The sequence below is a fragment of the Acomys minous genome (assembly GCF_964271855.1).
Source record: "Acomys minous genome assembly, chromosome: 5".
Taxonomy (NCBI): Eukaryota; Metazoa; Chordata; class Mammalia; order Rodentia; family Muridae; genus Acomys; species Acomys minous.
Genome location: NC_140494.1, coordinates 21,957,134 through 21,978,702, shown reverse-complemented (window position 1 = coordinate 21,978,702; position 21,569 = coordinate 21,957,134). Strand labels below are relative to the sequence as shown.

Sequence of the window (21,569 nt, the reverse complement as noted above, 5' to 3'; positions counted from 1 at the left end):
AGAAATACCTACATGAGCCAAACAGAATGGCACTAAGGAAGAGCAGTGGCTGTTCTTCTCATGAGGGATTTGACTGCTGGCTGATTGCTCCATCAAGCAGGAGTCTTTATAATTTCATACTAAAGGAATCTTTTGAATAACTTGCATCCGCTGTTATTATTTTTCTAACTTTACTATCCCTCAGATTTATCAACAACAACATCCAATCCACTGACTACAAACTCAGAGCACCAGGCAGGGAGGGAGGGGTCCATGCTGGCACGATCTGAACATCATTGGCAAACAGTAAGCAGCTAGCATGTTGGAGTGGATGGTGGACAGCTTCATTAGTGTGTTCCCTTCATCCCGAGAACCCGCCTCGTGCTGGCAGTCACCCTCAGAGAAACAATCCCGAAGCAAAATTAGACTACGGATAAAACCCCACAATTCCACCTGAGCAAACCCAAATGAAGAACACGCCAGAATGTTAGCTAACTGTATATTTAGAGAAGCAGACGAATCCAGGTAAAAATATATAATTATTTTGACAATGACTGTTTTTTCAAGACTGTGACTGCCTTAACTACCCCCCTTCTTGACTGATATCTATTTATAGCAGCCAGGCCTTCGGGTGTTCTTGGTACAGGGAAGGCAGTCCTGCAAGTCACGCTTCAAGACTAGCCTGGGCTCTTCCTGAGTTAGGCCACGGCCATGGTATATGCCTTACACCCACAGGGTCCTTCATTCCTATTGTGTTTTTTAAACTAACCCATTTATCTAGAACATTCAGTCTCAATTCACTCTCAATGGCCAAGGGGGGGAAAAAAGACATCGTTTTTCCAGACAATTTTAATTTAGCCTGAAAGGAAACCCAGGGGCTTAAAATGCTTAAGTGATTTAATGTAATTAGAAAATATCACTTAAGGGAGGTAGAGGTGACCAGGTACTGAGGGCTGGTGTGAGTCAGTTGGAGCCTCTAGCTATACGGAGCCACATGCCTATCCTCAGTCTTCAGGACCTAAGCCATCATAGACCGAGAGTTTGGGAACCTGACACGGATGCGGCACCTGATCTCCTACACCTTGTTGTCCTTTGCATAGCGCCTTCCAGAACTACTTCAGCAAAGGCGTCCCCAACCTGCTGCTCTGCACTCACAAGCATGCACCTGACACCTGATCCCCATGCCCCTTTCACACATACATTTGCACTCATATACACATACATACATGCATGCATACATACACATATACATACATACATACATATGTAAAAGTAAGTCTTTTTCAAAAATCTAACTTGAAAACAAACAGAAAAGACTACAATCTACTGCCAGTTTTTTTTTTTTTTAAGGAAAGACTTGCAAAGAGACAATGCATCCCACAGTTGACCAGAAACTTGAGTACAGACCAGTAGCTCTGTGTGCTAGCTTTGTGTGGTTGCAGGTGGCTCCAGGTCGTTCATGCACATGCCAGCATGCACACCCTCACTGCATGGCACCCCCACCCCAAACAGTTCCTGGAAAGGGAAGCGATATCTCAAGCATTACCCTTTCTCACTCAGGAATAAAACAGTCCAACTTTATTTTTATTAATTTTTTTAGTCCAAAGGATACAGTATAGTTTGGATAGACAAAAGAAAACTGTACTGCAATTACTTTTCCATCATCCACTCTATGTCATATCTAATGTTATGTAAATGTTAATATGGCAAAAAATACAGACGATCGAATTAGGTACACAAAGATTAACTTTTTTTTCTCCCTTTAATCTAATTTAGTGAAGTAAAGAAACCATGAATAAACAACGGATACCCAATTACACTCTGGCTCCCAACTGTTTTTGCCCAGCCACTATTTTAACCTTACTTAGTCATTTTTAATTAGCATCAATTCATTTTTTCCAAACAAAGCTTACACTTTAAAACGTCTTTAGCACAAATTGCCATAAAGAACTTTTTAAATAAGAGGTACAGTCATTCCATAGCTTCCATGGGAGATTGGTTTCAGGGCCCAGGGACTAACAAAATTCACCAATGGGGTGGGGCAGATGGCTCAGCAGGTGAAGAACTTGATGTTCCAGCAAGAAGAACTGATTTCGAGGCCCAGCACATGGAAAAGCAAGGTGTGACATCAAGTTTCACACATGTATGTATGTGTTCAGCCTCACAAAAACCTGCACAAACAGAAATAAACAAACATTTAAAGTACACATATACACACAAAAATGTATATGTATATATTACATTTTATATATATATATATATATATATATATATATATATATATATATATATATCCTTCCATATATTTTAAAGCATTTCTAGATTACTTACAATACCTAATGTCATATAAATTTTATGTAACCAGTTGCTAGCCTCATTTAGAGAATGAGAACAAGAAAATGGATCTTCACATGTCTGATACACAATTACTTTTTAGATTTATTTTACCCGTATGAATACTTTGGATGCGTGTATTTATGTATACCAAGTGCATGCCTGATGCCAACAGAGTGCAAGAGATGGAGTCAGGTTCCCTGGAACTGGGAGTTAGGGATGTTTATGGGCCACTAGGTAGGTGCTAAGAATTCATATCTGGGTCCTGTCAGAGCACAATGAGTGTTCTTAACCACTGCGCTATCTCCCTAGCCCCCACAGGTTTGTTGTTGTTGTTGTTTGTTTGTTTTTAGCATTTTTGATTTGGAGTTGGTTGAACACATAGATATGAAACATGCTAACATGGAAAGATAACTGTATTTAAAATAAAAAGAAGGTAGCCCCGTCCTGAAAGGGGAAAATAATACACTTTTGCAAGTTGTGTTTTTTTATTAGAAGAATGTGTAAATGGATCTCATTTGACAAAAACCCACTTTTATGCAGCAACACATTTTTGCTTGCTTCGAGATTTGGGGTAGATGAGTTTAGAGAGCTGGGGAAATCTTCAATCTAGAACTTACCAATTAGCAATTCAGTGTGCTGTTTGGACTCCCAAGGCCACTTTTGAATATCAGGTCTATCTGGAGCCCAAAGGTAGCAGAAGGAGCTGATGCTCTCATCAGAGCATCCACAGCTCTCTCCTCAGGGGTCCATGGGTACCAAGCTGCAGTCTCACCATGGAAGAAGCCAGAACTTCACGGGAATGAGATGAGGCTACTATGGCCAGGATTGCTACCAAACGAGGACCAACCAATGCGGTCAAGTACATTAACTGCATGAATAACTGTTCCTACCTAGTATGCGCTTGGACTGTTGACATGCACCTAATAGAAACCAATGCAGGAAGGCATCTGGGCCCTAGAAAGGGGCCACTGCCAAGGAAACTCTCAGGATTTTCTCACCTTCCATCATCTTGGTCTTTTGGCACCTTTACCTTATCATTCTGAGAACCAGCTACATTTTCTGCTCCTCTAGGACCCTGTGGAATAAATTACCCATATGATCTTTTAAATTTATATCTTAGCATCTCTGGTCATGATTTCAAAAGAAAAACACCGATCCTGCATCTGTTGAATGTGTCTCCAGTGCACAGAGCTGTCTGCATCAGGCTTGTGAGTTCCTGTTGATAGATCTCTGTGGATAAAAGCAGAGAGAAGTTTCCGCAGAACCAGACTAAGAGAACTGAGACATCCCCCCCACACACACACCTTAGAGCAGTGCTTCTCAACCTTCCCGATGCTGCGACTCTTTAACGCAGTCCCTCATGTTGTGGTGACCCTCAGGCATAAAATCATTTTCGGGCTGGAGAGATGGCTCAGAGGTTAAGAGCACTGTTTGCTCTTCCAGAGGTCCTGAGTTCAATTCCCAGCAACCACATGGTGGCTCACAACCAACTATAATGTGATCTGCCGCCCTCTTCTGGCAGGCAGGCACACATATAGGCAGAACATTGTATACATAATAAATAAATCTTAAAAAAAAAAAAAAAAGCCGGGTGTGGTGGTGCACGCCTTTAATCCCAGCACTTGGGAGGCAGAGGCAGGTGGATCACTGTGGGTTCGAGGCCAGCCTGGACTACAAAGTGAGTCCAGGACAGTCAAGGCTACACAGAGAAACCCTGTCTCGAAAAAAAAAACATTTTCATTGCTACTTCATAGCTGTAATTTTTGCTACTGTTATGAATCATAATGTAAATATTTTTAGAACTAGATGTTCACCAACAAGACTGTGACCCACTGTTTGAGGACCAAGCGGCAAGATCATGGCCACCCAGTGCTGATCTCAAGTCCTAGGCTCTTCAGCAGAACTGTCACACCCAACCTTACTGTTACAAAGTGGATGGACAATGCCCCCCACAGGCCCCTGGTCCCCAGCTGGAGGCACTGTTTTGGAGTTAGGGCCTAGAGCGAGGAAGTTGACTGGTGGCCCTGGTTCCCACCCCAGCTGCTCCTGACTATTTGATGATGTAACCACTTGCCTCACAATCGCAGCTCTCCCCACACAAGCCTTCCCACCATAATGCCCTCCCCACCTGGATGGATCTACTCTCAATGCTTCCTTCCTTAAAGACCTCTGATAGAGCTGTGAGAAAAGTAATTCTCTTGTGTTTTAGCCTTGTGTTTTTCTGGCCTATTTAATTCTAAAAGAAAAGCCTCCAAGTTCTATCTTAAGCCATGTGTAAGCCAAGAAAGGACACTCCGTTGTTCTAAAGTCAAAACCTACAGTAAGCCATCATTGGTAGCGCTTCTAGCTCACAGGCCTCTTTTTGCTAAGCCCTCCACTCTCCCTTCATTCTACAGGGAACAGCTTCCTGCGGGTTGGAATTTCCCAACCACCAGCTCGCAGGTAATGAATGAGTTGCTATCACTAGAACATAATTACTTTTGCAAGAAATGAGAAACTGCTGTGCACACTAGTTCTTTTCCTCCCGTGTTGCCTTATGCTTCAAGAGCTGCCATCTTTGAGCCTACTTTGTGATCTGCACAGCAGAGTCTCGAATCTCACTGTGCTTAAATATAGGCCAATCATAACTTACCTCTCGCTTTCCCTCCCACCACTCACAAATGTCTCAGTTGTGCTATTTAAAGTACTGCATAGCAGTACAAGAATTAAAATTTGTATCATTGTACCATAGCATTAAAAAGAGCACTGAACTAAAATTTGGGGATGTGGAGTTTGCAAGAATCTGTAATGCATTTTTATACTGTATTTGCTACATTATTAAGTTGTGCATTGTCACATTTTTTAGTGTCAAACAGCTCAACACAACTTAAAACTAAAAACAGCAGTTTCTACTACAGCACCCCCCCTCCCCAGATACAAGTCCACTCCTGTAGTTTTTACTGTGGCATTTGATTATCATATTTCTCAGACTATAGACACAGTTAACCATAAGACGCACCCAGTTTTTTAGAGCGGTAAAACAAGAAAAACAGTAAAAACAACAATCAGATGATTAGGCGCACCATAATTCCCCCTCCCACTTTTGGGGGGAAAGTGCATCTTATGGTCTGAAAAATATGGTACAGATTTTAACTAACATGCTTATCTTACTGTTATGTTATAGTTATGAGTTGATTTAGTGTGTTATTATGAATATAAATGAAATTTAATGAAAACATGTAATGTTACAGTATTTTATTAACATATTATATATTATTTATATATTTAATATAATTTATGCAATATATAATACACATTAAAGCATTTGATCTTTACTTCTAGACATTACAAAATGTTTATTAGTGTGTCTATGTTTATGGATGTTATACATGTGGATGTGTGGACGCCCTGGGTGCATGTGAAGGTGAGAAGACAACTTGTAGGAGTTGGTTCTCTGCTGCTCCCCTGTGAGGCCCGGGGATTGAACTCAGCTCTTTAGACTTGGTGGCAGGCACCTTTGCCTACTGAGCAATCTTGCCTAGTGCATGTTTTCAATACTGAAAATTAAGAATTTAACCCTCCTGCATTCTCCATGTATTTGTACAATCACACATCACTTGTAGATCCCATGTGCCATGGGGGAATTTCATCATTGCATGAACTCATCATAAGCAGATCCCATGTGTCATGGGGGAATTTCATCATTGCATGAACTCATAAGCATGGATTTATGTAACCTGAAAGGTTAGATACAGATCCAGTCCTTCAAGTGTTTACTACACTAGCTGTACTTAATAATTTGACTGTTGTAGTAAATTTTCTTTAATCAGTGTCCCACAGGTTGGGTGTCATTCTTCCAAGGTGGAACTGAGAACGAGCTGTTCTGAGGCTGGAGATAAGGTGGAAGCTGGCACCTAAATTCTTCCAGTGACACATACCTCTGCAAAAGGTCAGAAGTAAACACAAGAAAGCAGCTGTTTGTCGAATGTCTCTCTGGTGAGTGGGAGACAGCTGAGTGTGGGGCTTCATCTCAGCCGTCAGGAACACAGGATCACTGTGCCAAGTGAGGGAGCAAAGGGAATTGTATCAGTGCAGCCCCCGCAGGGGTCTCTGGGTTGAGACCCTGGCAATATGCTGTAAACATCCAAGTTCTCTCTCACTGAAACAGCCCATAAATAACCTAAGCAGTATAAAGTCGCTAACTTTATAATCTACTTTAACCACAGAGAGCTGGCTGCTTATGAGTAAGGATACTGAATGGAGAGAGAGAGAGAGAGAGAGAGAGAGAGAGAGAGAGAGAGAGAGAGATATGACTGGTCCAAGGTATGGTGGAGGAGAAAGTTTACTATTGATAAAAGGAAGATCATAGCCATAGCCAGAGGCAGAGAAACCTGGAAGAGTCCGAGTGGATATGACCCTGAGCCACATGAGGAGGGTGGGGAAGGGAAAGGAGAGGGGAGAGGGGGAATCTAGGTTCAGTAGTCAAGGGGGAAAAATGTTTTTAAAAAGAGGGGAGGGCCAGGCAGTCGTGGCGCACGCCTTTAATCCCAGCACTTGGGAGGCAGAGGCAGGCGGATCGCTGTGAGTTCGAGGCCAGCCTGGTCTACAAAGTGAGTGTAGGACAGCCAAGGCTACACAGAGAGACCCTGTCTCGAAAAACCAAAAATAAATAAATAAATTAATTAATTAAAAAAAAAAAGAGGGGAGGGGGTAACTAAAATGGCTGGGTTATATAGGGAAAAGCCTCTGGGGGAAAAGCAGCCCAACCTCTGGGCTGGAAAGTTGGGGTGGTGGGAGGTAAAGTACAGAGCAATAGGTAGGGACTGAGGGGTGCTGGGAGAACCTGGCAGCCAGGTCCACTTTAATATGTTAAATAGGCACCTCAGCCATTTGCCCTGGGTCTGAGGCTCAGCATGTACTAAGTGGGATAGCATAGTGGAACACAGAATTAACAGTTGGAGCTACTGTTATTCCTCAGAATTTACCAGACAGTAGTACGCTGTCATCTATTACTTGTATTAGTCATCTCTCTATTACTGTAGCAAAGGACCTGAGGGAATCTACTTAAGAAGAGGAAAGCTTTACTTCTGATGACAGTCTTGAAAGTTGGAGTTCATAGTCAATTGGCTTTGTTGCTTTCGGACTTGTTTGTGGCAAGCCAGGTCTTAAGATTGGGAATGAAAGAGAAAGGGGGACCGAGCAAGGCCCACAATTCCAAGGGTACCCCCACCTCCCAAAACTGAGAAAACCACCCACTCGGTCCCGTCTCTTAGGTTCCCACAATCTCTCAATAGTATCAAGTCAAGGATGTTCAAAATGCAAGTAACAGCAAGTGTTACGTCATGCATGTTACGTCATGCGTGTTACCCCATGAGCACCCCTGGGAAAGCTAGGTATAAATCACTCATGCCTGGAACTGGGGACCAGGAATATGTAAAGATAGGAGGACGACAGGCTTTCTAGCCAACCAGCCAGAGTAACTAAAAACAGGGAGCAAGCTGAAGGCTCCATGGCAGGCCCTATCTGGAGAGAGTATGGTGGAGACTGATGGAATGAGACACCTCAACCTTCAGCTTCCACAGGCATACACACTTGTGTTCACATACACAGAAAAAGTTCCAGTAAAATGTGCTTGCTTTCACGGGTTGCACAGTACGTCATTGCAGGGGTACCATTCCCATCTGAATCCACAAGTCCAACACTTCTGTGGCTGCCCAGGATGGCCCTGTGGAGCCTGAGGAACCTTGCAGTCTGGAGACGGTCATGGAGTTCTAGGAACTCTTTCCCCTAATCTTTCCCATCAAGCAGAGCCGTGTTCTATTTCGGGAGCACATCAGTCAGACGTTGGACTTCCCAGATTAATCCTCTCGCTTTCTCTTTTTGTCTTATTTTATATCCCATGCCTCCTCGTTCTACTTTGAGAGATTTATTCCATTTTTATCATCCAAATTTCTACTGAATATTTGACTTCAGCTATGCTATTTTTAACTTAGAGAATAGTTTTAAAAATAGCATTTCTACTCCCCAGGGTCCAAGACCCTCCCCCCCCGCCCCCCCCCCCCGCAGATGTCACTTCTCTCTTCTTTGGGACTTGGCTCTCAATCACTATGTTCTTTTCTGTTGCCTTTCTTTTTTCCCTTCCACTTGAGTTTTCCGTTTTGGCTGCTTTGCAGTTTTGTTTCAGAGATGCTGTAACTGCCTCCTGACAGGGTGCTTGCTGGTCCACGATGTAGTGTTGGTCCTCAGTGTTGGGGGTCGGGAAGCAGAGATGCAGTGCCTGCATGTAGCAGTGGAGTGTCTCAGGACTAGTGGCTTTTACCAAGGGTCCCAACTGAGTGTCTCTTCTTCTAACTCAGACCAATAAAAAGCTGCCGTCCCAGGTCACGGTGTAAGGCTGGCAGTCACATGCTCAAAGCCAGATGGGCTTTTAGTATCTACATTCTCTGCGAGGTGCCACATTCCAAATGGTGGGCCTTTTTTAGTTCTCTACCCAGAGCCCACAAGGTCAGGGTTCCTCAGGTTCCCTCAGGATGGGGAAGCTACTGTCACCTAGACATTAGCATTCATGAAAGGGATCTAGGGGCCCAACGCTGTCTCCAAATGCACAGCCTTTTCGCCACTTGTGCTGTCTCCATCAGAGGTCACCAGAGGCCTCCCATTCTATCCTCTGTTCTGGATTCTGCAAATGAGGCTGCACCCAGACATCCCACAAGATGGATAAAGCCTTCATCTGTCTGATTAGCTACATCATTCACCAGCCCTCTTTGTGTTTTCCAGACCTGACTGTTCTCTGTCCCATTGTCTCTGTCCCTCGTGGCATTACATCTTTCCATCGTTTTGATGGGGAAATGTTTTGGAAAGAAGAGGTAGGAACTTGCTTAAAATGCCACTTTTGAAACCTAATATTCCAGGGACACAGCCTGCAGCCTGCCTTGCCCAGAGCAGAGTTGCAACCCACAGAAAGAACGAGGCAAAACCTTCTTCACTGAGCTCACATCACTGAGCTATCTCCTAGCTCTATACACACCTGAGGCTAAAGGCCAGGACTAAGTTGCATCACAGGAAAGAGCCCTGGAGGCTGAAGCCACGCCCAACTCTCCAGTCTATCAGACTTCTGGATGGACAGCCTTTGTTCACCACGCATGCCCTCCTCTTTGCTCCCCTAGGCCGAGTGTCCACCACTCCCAAGGAGTCCTAAGTCTTTATTCATGTCCCTTCATCTTAGAAAAGGATGCATGCTTTAGTCACTTGTCCCTTCTCACAGTCCATGTGTTGTGGGACTCCCAAACATACATGCATAATTCATTTCTTCCTATTAACCTATGTCAATTTACTGTGTAGCTCAAATCAATCTAGATTGACAAAGATCATTTTTACTCCCTGAAAATGCATGTTTGTTCATTCTTGTAATTCTACAGTATTATTGAAGTAGATATAAAATCCACTAAATGCTAATTCTGTGCTCTGTGCATACCATACATACATGGTGTTATTCATAATTCAATACCAACACAGCTTCTGAAATAGCTACAGCGATTGGCACCATCGCACAAATGATGAAGCGAGGACAAAGGCCACTTTACCCATGGTCATGCGCGTGTTAAGCTCTTCAGGCACAATCTGAACACACCCTCTAGCCCCACCCCTCGACTCCACTCCAAAGAAGTCCCTATTGAACAAATCTGTGAGTAAGAGGGGATGACAGCCCCTAAGCACGTAGACAACTACCTGTACACAGCCGGAGAACTCACCCCACACCTCACACAGTGCTATCTCCCAGCAGGCAGTATTGGCTCATCTCCTCTTACACCCAAAATGTTTTCTGCATTATTAAGCACATCAGCGTGGCTGGCTCTGACGCCTTTTGATCTATCATCAGAGTCAGTTTTCGGTCACTGTAATACAATGTCTGAGCAAGTCAACTTAAAAGGAGGAAAGACTCATTTTGGCTCAGTTTCTGAGCTTCCTTCCACCTCTGGCTGGTTCACTCTGTTGCCTGGGCCTTAACGAGAGGCAGGGCATTATCTGTGGAAAAGTGCAGGGGAGCAGAAGACCTCATGTCATGGCAGCTGGGAAGGAGGAAGGGGTCAGGGCTCCAATGTCCCCTCCAAGAATATGCTCTGATGACCTAGATGGCCTACTGTCCCCACACTATGCCCCACTACCCAAGGTCCCACCACTTCCCAAGAGCACCGTAAGCTGTCAACCAATCCCCTTCAGCACGTGAGCCTTTGGGAAACATTTAACATCCAAACAGAATAGGTAGATAAAGCAGACAAAAAAATCTCGGCAGAGATGGGGCAGATGATCTTCAGGTACCCCATACCCCATTTGCTGAGGAGCTATTGGCACTGTATAGCTACTCCACTGGTTGGCCCCACACCTATGCGTATATGGGTAACACTAACCAGAATTAAAGGGTTATTAAAAAAAAAACACAGGAAGTTGGTAGGGGGAATGTTGGGAGGTAAATGGGGTTGGAGGAAACGTGGGAGGGGCGAGTTATATATGAATACATTTCATTGTACAGGGGTTTGAAATTGTGATACTTTTTAAAGCATGGACACTAAACAATGTGCCTGCTTGTCTCTATTCTCTAGGTTTCGTATAGACCATCCACTTCTCTGTGGCAATACAGTGCTGAGGAGCCATTATACTTAGGACAGTTATCGCTTCCTTTTTATCAACTACTTCTGATTTCTGCTAAGAATATGCCACCCAGTCTCCATTGGGAATCTCCCTTCTCCATCCTAGAATATGGGTGATGCCATGTGCTACTGTTTCCTTTGGCTATGCCAACCCATTCATGATGGTTCTTAGTAAATCTCATTTTGGAGTATTACTCTCATGCTTACATCCTAAGTATGACCCTTTTCTACAGCAGCCTCTTGTCCCCTCCACAATACAACTCCTTCTGTCTTCCCTTCTGGGGAAATGGACTAAAGCAAGGTTTAATTTTAAATACATATATATTTAGTAAAATTAGTAAGGTTAAAAAGTAATGAGTTCACAAATATTACCAAAGAAGCAAACAAAAACTAAGCTTAAGCAAATCAGACTACACACTACTATTCTAAAGGAAAAAAAAAATCACATAGAAAATTGCCAAATAGAATCAGAGAGAAAAGTAAAACCAGGAATATGCTAAACAAACTCTGTAAAAAGCCTTTTAAAATGGGGGTGGGGTGGGGGATGTTTCTGTATTGTTCTTTCTAAAGAAATGCAGGGCTTACATTGGACACAGACTTTTTTCAAGATATTTCTGATATGCTACCAAAGAAAAATTAACAACAGAGGGAAATAGAAAAATAGTTAAAAAATGTGGAGCACCTTGTATAGGTACAGTTGATATGTGACATTTACATTATTGAGGGGTTTAAGGAATCCCAAACCAGGACACCACAATTCTACTCCGATATAGAATAATATAGTTTTATTGACTCCCCAAATACTTCAGTGTTATGTATCTTTCTCCTTAAAGATTATGAGAACACTAAGCTATTTCTATTAAGTATTGCTTTGGAAAGACTGCTATCCTCTACCAAAAGCCACTCGCCTTTCTTGGACAGTGTTCTAGGCTACCACACACTTCCAAGCATGTGGTGGGGTCCCAGCAAGGAGGAGAGCAGAAATCAACAGGGCCATCTTGGCTTATGAAGCTTTTCTCTTCCTCAGCAGGGAGATGTGGTGGTGGTGGTGATGTCACGCCTGCGGTGACATGTGTGTGTGTGTGGGGGGGGGCAGTATGCCATGCCAACCCACGCTGCTTCCTTTACATCCATTAAGAAACAGAGACATCAGCTTTTTGTTACAGCAGCCTGGCCTAGCTAATATAACTGTCAATGCGTGTAGAGTCAAGCTGCCTTCTAAGTCAATAAAGCCAGGTCTTGGCAGGCTGCTGTCCTTCGGAGAACCATCAGTTCCTGCCAGCACCTACTAGCAATAAAATGGAGAGATTTGAAAAACAAAACAAAACAAAACAAAACTGAGAATTAGTTTCTTTTTTTAGAAAGTTCAACACTCTCTTCTTTGGTCTAGAAGTCGAGGGAAACTAGTGCTCAGGCTTTGCTTCAGGTACACTGTATGCTACTGAGCCGCCGATAGAACAAGGCTTAGAGTAAAAAGTGTCATTAAAAGTCATTAAAAGAGGATCCCCACCCCACCCCCCACCTCCGCCCCCTTCAGATCTAGTGAGCTCTTTGCAGCAAGCTGGCTAAGGCAGTGAACTGGTGGCCGCTTGAGAACTTCCTGGCTGAATGCTTCTGGCATTTCCTCCTGCTGGCATTCTTATGACGTCACCAGGCTTGCTCAAATTTCACTGCGGAGGTGGGAGGGGGGGGGTTGGGAAGATGACACTAGAGTGTGAAAGCTTCCCGTCTGTCATTAGAACTGAACACCTCCTTTGTGTTTATTTCACAGAGTGGCTGCAGGCGTGTCACATGACACACTGGTAGAAGGGACATCGACCATTAACTACTTTACACCTGGCCTTCAGTGGTTCCTAAGTAAGCTAAGGAATGCAACCATACTCTCTCCCTGGAATTCCTCAGATTGGGACTTCAAATTCAGAATATTCAGAATATCAGTTTGGACTTAAATCTGAGCTTCAAGAACATGGCTGGAGCTGTCTCTGTATTCACTGCCAACCTAATGGCATCCTGAGTTCAAAATTAGAGTTAAAAAATGCTGGCTCAAGAATAAAAAGCTGTGTGTGTGTGTGTGTGTGTGTGTGTACATACACCTACATACAAGAGTGTATTTTCTACTTCAATTGCTTTGGAATACTAAATGCACATGGTCCCTTGGGATCAAGTTATCTTTTCTTCGCATCACCAATGTTTATATTCTAATTGTCAATATATGACTGCAGGGTGCCTACTCAACTATTCAACCATCTCATTTAATATGAGAAAAAAAAAGTATTTACTCTCATGGATTTGAGGGCTAGGATATGGAAGACTAGCTCATTTCCAGTATGGACATAATTTGACCAAGGGTTATTAACAAGGACATTCTCAGGGGCCAGTCAGGTGTGTACCCAAAGTGTCTGTGCACAGTGTGACACGGAGTCTCCAGTGAACACTGAAATTCTCACTACTTTAAAGTTCAGGGGAGCAGAGAACTAGGCACAGAAGTGTATAAACAGAAAGGAGGTGATGGCAGACATGGATTTATGAATGCTTACCTCTGCAGGAAAGGAAGCAAAACCTTGGGCAGTTTGTGACAAATCTGTGCCAATTTTGAGGATTCGTATAGGCAATGTTTGACATTAAAACTAGGCACTGTGTGCATTCAGAGACCACCTCATTGGCCAAACCCACAATACCATCAACAGCTACTAAAGAGAAGGAAAAGGGAGTGGGGTGGGGGTGTTCCTGGGGGGTTGGGGGGGGGAGCAAGAGGGGGGGGCACAAAGCTGTCTCCAGTGGATCAAACCAAAAGCTTAAGCATGTGGCTCACAGGAGGGCCTCCCTGTCCGAAATCAGAAAAACTAAAACGTAGTTACTTCTCTAGAGTTAATTCTAATGAAATCTAAAGTCTCTCGCTGATGTAGGACATCACTGTGGGGAGTTAGGACCAGAAATGGCAACTGTGAGAAACCAGAATGTTTGGAGGGGACAAGTAAGAGGGAAGCTGGGGGTGGGGTGGGGTGGGGGGGTCCCAGGAAGCACAGATACTTCTCAGCCACCTACCGAGCCTCACAGCAAAAGACCCAGTCCAGCAGTCCAGCAGGACCCAGGGGGCAATGCCGGAAGTTAAATTAAGCCAGTTTTAGTTATTTTCTAAAGGCACACAAGTTCCTAAGGAATTCCACCTAAAGCACTTCGTTTGTCTTACATTTGTATACACAAACTGACCATTTATTTAGACATTTCAATTGTGAAAAACAAAACTTAGATTAAGTTTTGCAAAGAGTGACCTGATAACGGTGAATTCTCTGATCTTTTACTTGGAGAACAATTGACAGTGACCCAGTTTAAAGCAGAGGAAACACACTGACAGTTCTGATCTGATTCATGCTACTCACCCTGGCCCCATTGATCAACTGCCACAAGCATGCTGTCAGTGCTACTGAACACGCCATCCTGAAAGAATGCTTGAAATGCATCCAACATTACAGGCCAGGCTATAGAGAGGAAAACAAAAGTAGAAACTGCTATATTCTGTCCTTGGCTGGGGTGTCCTCATCGAAAGCAAGCTGACCAAGAGTCTTAGACCAGGTAACACCTTCTAAACCAACTCAGATTAATCCAAGTTCTGTGTTTAAATAAGTTCTATTGGTCCAATTTCTTAAGACGTTTGAAAGGTGACACAATGATACATTATTTCTAAGTTTATAGATGACAGAATTCTAATACTTTGGGGCTAGAGATGAAGCTCAGTGGTAGAGTGTGTGCTTAGCATACATGATGCCCTGGTTATAATCCCAAATATAGCCTTTTTGTAACTGACCATTTCAGTTTTAAATGCCCAGATAATTTTATCAATAATTATAGCCAGTACTTTTGGAGACAACTCATTTTCCATGTCATATCCAGCCACTAGACATCTTTCAAAGCTCGTATTTCCTTCCAATTTATTCCCTCATTCAGATGCTAAGTACCTATTCTGCTAGGTATTGATTGGGCTGAAACCTGGGAAGTAAGCAGTGACTATAATATAGCCTGCACCCACTGTACTTAAATACATGAGAATAAATATATGAAATACATATATTCTGGCTTCTCAGTGACTATGTGACATAGTCGAGACACACCTTCATGTGACAACTGTTAAATGAGAACATGCTACACACCCACTCCTGAATTTATCCGGTATGTTTGTCTTAGCCAGCCTTCTGCTGCAGTAACTGAGCACCACAGGCGGGGCTCACCTCACAGTTCTGAAGGCCGAGAGTCCAGGTGCTGCACAGCAACTGTTTCCAAAGGCAGTCTTCTTGCTACATCAAAACATGGCTGATGGGCTGGCTGATAGTATCAATTGCTGAGAAGAGCAAGATGCCAAGCAGCTCCTTTCATAACAAAACCAGCTCCTCAATATCCCATTGATTCCCTACTCCATTAGTACTCAAAGACCCCCACCTCTCAAATGCCACCTATGGCTGAGGAGTGTGTTCCTATCACACTTTTTCTAGGGAAGGTCTCCAAACCATAGCACTCACATAGAAAGTCACGCGTAAGAATGCTTTTCCTTCTTGGACTTTGTGCCTGTATCGTGGTGATTTAGGAGAGAGATAGACATTTTCACCAAAGCACAGAGATTATCTCAATAGTAATTGTTGTTCTTATAAGTGCATTAAAAACTACAAAGGAAACCTTTTATCATAGGGCCAGTTACAAAACCCAAAGCAAACCAATCTTGATTTGGGTCATGGGATCCCTCAGGCATTTTGTCTCTATAAAATGTGCTTTCAGAGAAAAGCTTCATACCCAATAAAAGTGAAGCCCATGAACAGAGTCCAGGAAAACGTGCAACAAAAGCATTTCAAGCACATGGCATCATCTGCAGTGATTTCACACTCAACCCCATTAACTCTATTAAAGCTAGTTAATTTTATCTCAAGAGGAAACATCTGAGGGGAAAATGAACAAAAGACTCAGAAGTTGCCTGCTCTCTTGGATTTCAGACAGTAATCAAACACACATTAATAATTACCTTATCGTAGGGCTTTTGGTCACTTTTGTTCTTTTGAGGCAGGGTCTTGCTACAGATCCCAGACTGGCCTAGAACTTACCATTTAGTTCCGATTGGCCTTCAGCTCAAGAGCTTCCTGCCTCAGTTTCCCAAGTAGGATTTATAGAGTAGTGTCCTCACACCCAATCTTTATCACAGCTCTTACTCTGTTTGCTACTCCAGTAAAACATTCACGAGAACAGTCTGATTTTCTAATTTGCCTGAAAACACCCGTTGGGGTTATTTTACATGGTACCTTCACCGTGTTTAGGCTCAGACTTGGAATAACTCAGAGATCTCTCCTTCACAGGGTGGTGGGTGGGGGTCTTGACTGCTCTATAAAGAGTTATTAACTCAAGGGATTAATGTTTACTAATCTGCTTACTAAAGTAAATGTAAATCCGGATAACTGTTTTTTTATCAGCTACTTTTTCATCTGTACATGTCCTGTGCTTACTGAGCCAGGCTTGCCACTAGTAACACAACATTGGCACAGCGATAGAAAAGGACAGTTAAGTACAAAGAAGTGGATACCGCATTTCCTTCTCCAAACAATAAAACAAGCACCAAGCCACACACAACAAACAGGAAGGACACAAGCAAAGTTTTCAGACCTGACAACTAAAGACTTCTCACACTCAATAGCATTTTCACACACAAAAGATACTGTGTACATCTAAGAAAGATTCCTTCTGACATGTCATATTAAAAAAAAAAATCCCTCTGCCCCCAAAGATGTAGAAATATATGCATCTAAATTAACACTGCATTGGCTGAAGCTGAAAACTGCCCTTACATATAAATACTGCACCGTGTCTCACTACCATGTCACCTGATCTTAGAAATTGTGTCAAAATCTTCATACTTTTCGGTGGAAACCAATGGCCAGGGGTAGTGATTTGAAAACACAAGTAACCCATTAATGTCAGTAAAAGGCTTTAAAGAATACCTTGAGGAATATCGCTCTGTTTCCTGGAGTAGGTTCGCAGCCTCTCCAAAGTTCACACAGTGAATAAAGCAGTGGACGGCCGCACAATTCAAACAGCATTTGTTCCTGACCAAATTACATAACCAGTGGTGACACAGAACAAAACTTTACCTAAAACTCTGGAGATCCACAGTTAACACTTAAATTTCTAATTTTGCCTTTCCTTGGTAACCAATGTAATCCCTTCCAAGCATGTGGTTAACAGATTCGGGTGTGATGTCTAAGCAAGCCACTGAAAAGCAATAAATCCAAATTAGCTATGGTTATTCTGCACTATAGCTCACAGCCAACATTACAGATACACACAGGTTTAGTCTTTTAAGTCTATTTGTGTTGCTATAACAAAACATTCAAAACTCGGTGATGTATACAGGAGATGTCTTGCCTTTCTAGAGGCTGGGAAGTCCAAGAAGTTGCCATGTTTCTTATCTGGTAAAGGTCAGTCCCTTACAGATAGTGGCCTCTAAGCATCCATGAACTGCAAGGTCCAAAAAAAGACCGAAAGCTCAATCTTCCAGCCCTTTCATGAGGTATACTTCATTTAAGAGGCCAGAGCCCTCATGACTTTATCTCTTTCCAAAGGCCCCACCTAGTGGGAAATAAGTTTCAGCTCAGTACTTTTGAAGATGGCACGTTTATACTATAAAATGTATTTTAGAACTAAATCTGGTTAACACATTTTAAAGTAGATTCACATTGCCAAGAAAACCAGATAAGGTAAATTCAGGATACCACTTCTGCAACTCTTTAATACAGGAAAGTCTATGCCAAAAGAGTGGATCACAAAGTACCATATTTAATTAGACCCGGGCTGGCGAACTGCACTTCCCAGCTCATTAGCCAATAGGTACAGCTATAATTTGACAGGAATTATAACTAGAAATAATAACAATTTCTTGAGTCACTCAACCTTTAAGTTATATTTCATTGAGGTTTACCTTTTGAAATGATTACACTTTCCCATTCATGTGAGAATTTGGGAAACCTTTCAGGATTCTGGGGCATTTTTCACAAGTGAAAAAAAAATGTGTACATTTAAAAAAGATTCTTAGAGACTGGGCTCCTTAAACACCACACTACCCAGAGAGATGTAAAAGTATACGTTTTATTCATTCATTCCATCAGCTGAGAACTGCTATATTGTACAAATACATTATTGTACAAAAAAAATCACAAAATGTTACAAAATAAAAAAGTACAAACTGCATTACTTAATAAATACACTAAAAGTAGTTAAAAGTGGCAACATATATATTTCTTTTGGTTGAAAACACTGTTTGACCCAGCAAACCATACAAGCTGTTTACATTTTTACATAATACAAATTCTATTTTGCCTTTTGGAAGAACTTTAAAATGATAATATATTAAGACAGCAGCCTCTGGCTAAAAATAATGCCACTCTGTCAGGCCCAGCTTCTTATGCTCATTTTTTTAAAAAATCGTAGTTGAAAGCAAGAAGCTATATAATGCAGAAGGCTGAAATCACAAAACTTCATAAATGCCTTTCCTAAGTTGATGAATTAAAAAAAAAAATCTAGAACACCAGACAATCTACTCTAAACATCAGAGTACAGAATCATCATTGTGCCATCAATAAATAGCAGTCTCTATTCAAGTAAGGCCTGGTACTGTCATTAAAAAAAAAAAAATCGTTCCAAAGCTATGCCTTCGTGAACTGTCTTCAAAGCCGGCCATTTCTAAATAAAATAAAATAACTTATCCTCCAAACAACAAGTCTGCTTGTTTCATCAAAATGGAATGGGCTAATCATCTGGTAACATAATGTGTCAATATCCATTTGAAATAATAATTAAGAGTTGTGAAACAGTTCAGCAATGTAAACTAACTACTAAATCACAAACTGCTTTGAAATAAACTTCATAGAAAGCACTTCTCTGGATTATGCTCAAAAGCTGTTTCTTGCAACTGGAACACGTCATAGATGAAAGTACACACCCATCTTTAAAAATGTGCAAAAATACATTTTTATAGAAAATAGACTACCAGGAATGAACAAATTCATACCGTGAGACATCAGCTTGCAAATTAAGTAGCGCTCACTTTATACAGCAAATTATAAATAGCAGTAGGCTCACCCAAAGCTATTCGGGAAACATCATTCAGGTGCCCAGCAACCTGCGGCTCTGAGAGAGAACATTCAAAAATTGATTAAGGCATTACACCTAAAGCCAATCTACTAGGAAGTTGAAAAAGTGCCATTACCCTAAATAAGAGTCCGTGTGGTTCTCCCAACACAACTGCTATTCGCCATTTCCCCCGGCTTGTCAGGTCCTAAGACTTTTCAAGAGCATGCGTTTTGCTCTATATACATTTTGGACAGGGATATGGCCATAGACTTGGCTAGTTCTTCATCGCGCTTTCTCTGCATTTGGGTTTGCTTACACCAATTGTCATACTCTGGGTTAGGATAGGAGTGGTCAAAAACAGCATCATAGTGTCCATTGCTGAGCCAGCTGAGCCAAATACTAGGCCTTAAAGAATCTTCTGGGCCCAGATAGTGGATCATGGTAGACACGGTGGGGCTCTCCAGCCTCCCTCCAGTAGTTAAGTGTATATTCACATTCAGCATCTGCCCCATGGCCAGCAATTCGGGGTACCCGGCCCACGCCCCGTCTTGGGCAGCAGCGATAATAAACTCCCCCACGTCACCCTCAATGAGGGGGTTGAAGTGTTCGAGATGGTCCGCGATGTAGTGCACAGTCTGCTCCCTCAGCTCCCGGTGCAGGCTCTGGTCCCCGTACACCGTCTTGCTGACTGCTCGGTAGAGGCAGTTGCCGTCGGGGATGATGTGGAACCGGTACTTGTTCCTCTGCCTCAGGTACTTGTCCTGCCGCTCCACCTCGGCCAGGTACAAGGCTAGCTTCTCGTCTCTGGGATCCGCCCGGGACGCGCCCACCGCTTCGCCGGCACCGTTCTGGCCCGGCTCGCCGCTGCTCCGTGCGGGTGCGGGGACGGGGTGAGCCTCGGCCTCGGGATCGTGCCGCCGGTGCGCGTCGGTCCCGGAGGCGTCGCTACGACCGCCCGCCCGGTCCCAACCTCGGGGACTCCGCTCGCTCCGATGCTCCTCGCTCCAGGGGCCGGGGCCCGGCTCAGCGCCGACCGGGGCCGGTGCAGGAGCAGGAGCCCGGTGCTGGGCGGCCGCCAGGGCCTGGCGATGTTCGCTCAGTCGGAAGTTCCTGTCGGGCGCGTCGCGGGCGGCGTTCGGGGCCGCGGGCTCGTCCGACCGGAGCAGCTCCTCCAGCAGCCAGGCGGAGGAACCCCGACGCGGCGGCGCGGGGGCCGCGGGGGGCGGCAGCAGGAGGCGCTCGGCACCCAGTGCCCGCACGGCGATGTGCGCTGTGGACGTGAAGTGCGGCGGCAGCGGCGGCTTGCAGGACGCGCCGGGCGGGGCAGCAGCGGCGGCGGCGGCGGCGGTCCCGGACCGCTCGAAGCAGGCAGAGAAGGCAGGCATGGCGGAGGCGGCAGCGGCGGCTTCGCGTGGCTCGGCGGCCGCGGCGGGCGGGTGCTCTCCGGTATCCGGCTCCGGGGAGGAGGCGGCGGGGCCGGTTGACTGCAAGGAGACCTTGAAGGCTGTGGCAGCGGCAGGCGGCGCGGCGGCCGTGGGGCCCGGCGTGCCCGCAGGGTAGTGGGTGCACACGCTGCTGTAGAGCTGCATGGCCCCGGCCGGCCGCAGCCGCTTATAGCAGCGAGCCCGGCTCGGAGACACACCCTCGGGCACGGTGCCCCGGCGCCCGAGAATAGCGCTGAGCTCAGCGCCGTGGGGCCGCCGCCGCGTCAGGAGCCGCGAATAGCTCCCGGGCCGCGACCCAATTCCTGCTGCGCCACAGCGCGCGGGCGGCCCGAGGGCACCGGAGGGCGCGCGCTCGGCTCCCGGGACTCAGGCGCAGGACGCCGCCGCAGCTGTGCCCCGCTCCCGCCGCTGGGGGACGGTTAGAGAAGCGGCCCGCGCAGCCGAGCGCCGCCCGGCCGCGAGCAGGAGTGCAGCGCGCCGATGGCGGGAGGCGGGGCCGCGCTTGTTTACCTCAGGCCGCGCGGCCGCGTCACGTGGCCCCGCTGGAATGCGCGTCCCATTCAAGCGGGGCCGCCCCGCCCCTCGGCGGCGGCCTCGTGGGCGTGGCCGAGGCGGGGGCTGGGCTACGGACATGCGCGGTGAATGCACTTTTTTTGCCGACCTGGGTCCCGGGGCGGGTTGCTGACACCTTGGGGTGCAGGTCAGTGGGTCGAGTTGCTGTGTCCTGCTGTGTGACGCTGTGGCTCGACCGGCGTAGCTGGCGCCAAGGCATAGTTGGGGTAACGCGTTTCTAAAAAAGTCCCGTATTAGGGACGGAGCTCTGCCTTGAAAGTTGCAGTGGCCGGTGGCGTTCACCAACTTCTTGAATCTGTTCCTCGGGTTCACGTGTCTTCTCCAAGGTCTTAGCTGCCCCGCTCCAGCAAAAACCGACGTTCCCGAAACCCTTAACTCAAGTCGCCTGGGAAATGCATGGGCGAAGGAAGTCTTTCACACACCCTTTCTCAGAATACCAAATGACATGCCGCTCGAGGCCTTTTGAAAGTAGATGGCGGAAAAGGGAGGCTCACAACCTGTGTTC

At 45.0% G+C, this 21,569-nt stretch overlaps 1 protein-coding gene and 1 long non-coding RNA gene across 2 annotated transcripts; both read right to left on the bottom strand.

Moving 5' to 3' along the window:
* Positions 1-1,545: 1,545 nt before the first annotated feature.
* Positions 1,546-4,306, bottom strand: LOC311598727. Its single transcript, XR_014779639.1, has 2 exons — positions 4,150-4,306; positions 1,546-3,546 (listed from the first exon to the last, which is right to left on the bottom strand). It is a non-coding gene; the product is annotated as an uncharacterized lncRNA (long non-coding RNA).
* A 13,740-nt stretch (positions 4,307-18,046) lies between these two features.
* Positions 18,047-21,016, bottom strand: OTUD1 (OTU deubiquitinase 1). Its single transcript, XM_084784043.1, has one exon. It carries the CDS (start codon positions 20,633-20,635, stop codon positions 19,262-19,264), a length of 1,374 nt encoding a protein of 457 aa, XP_084640169.1. The 5' UTR covers positions 20,636-21,016; the 3' UTR covers positions 18,047-19,261.
* Positions 21,017-21,569: the final 553 nt, after the last annotated feature.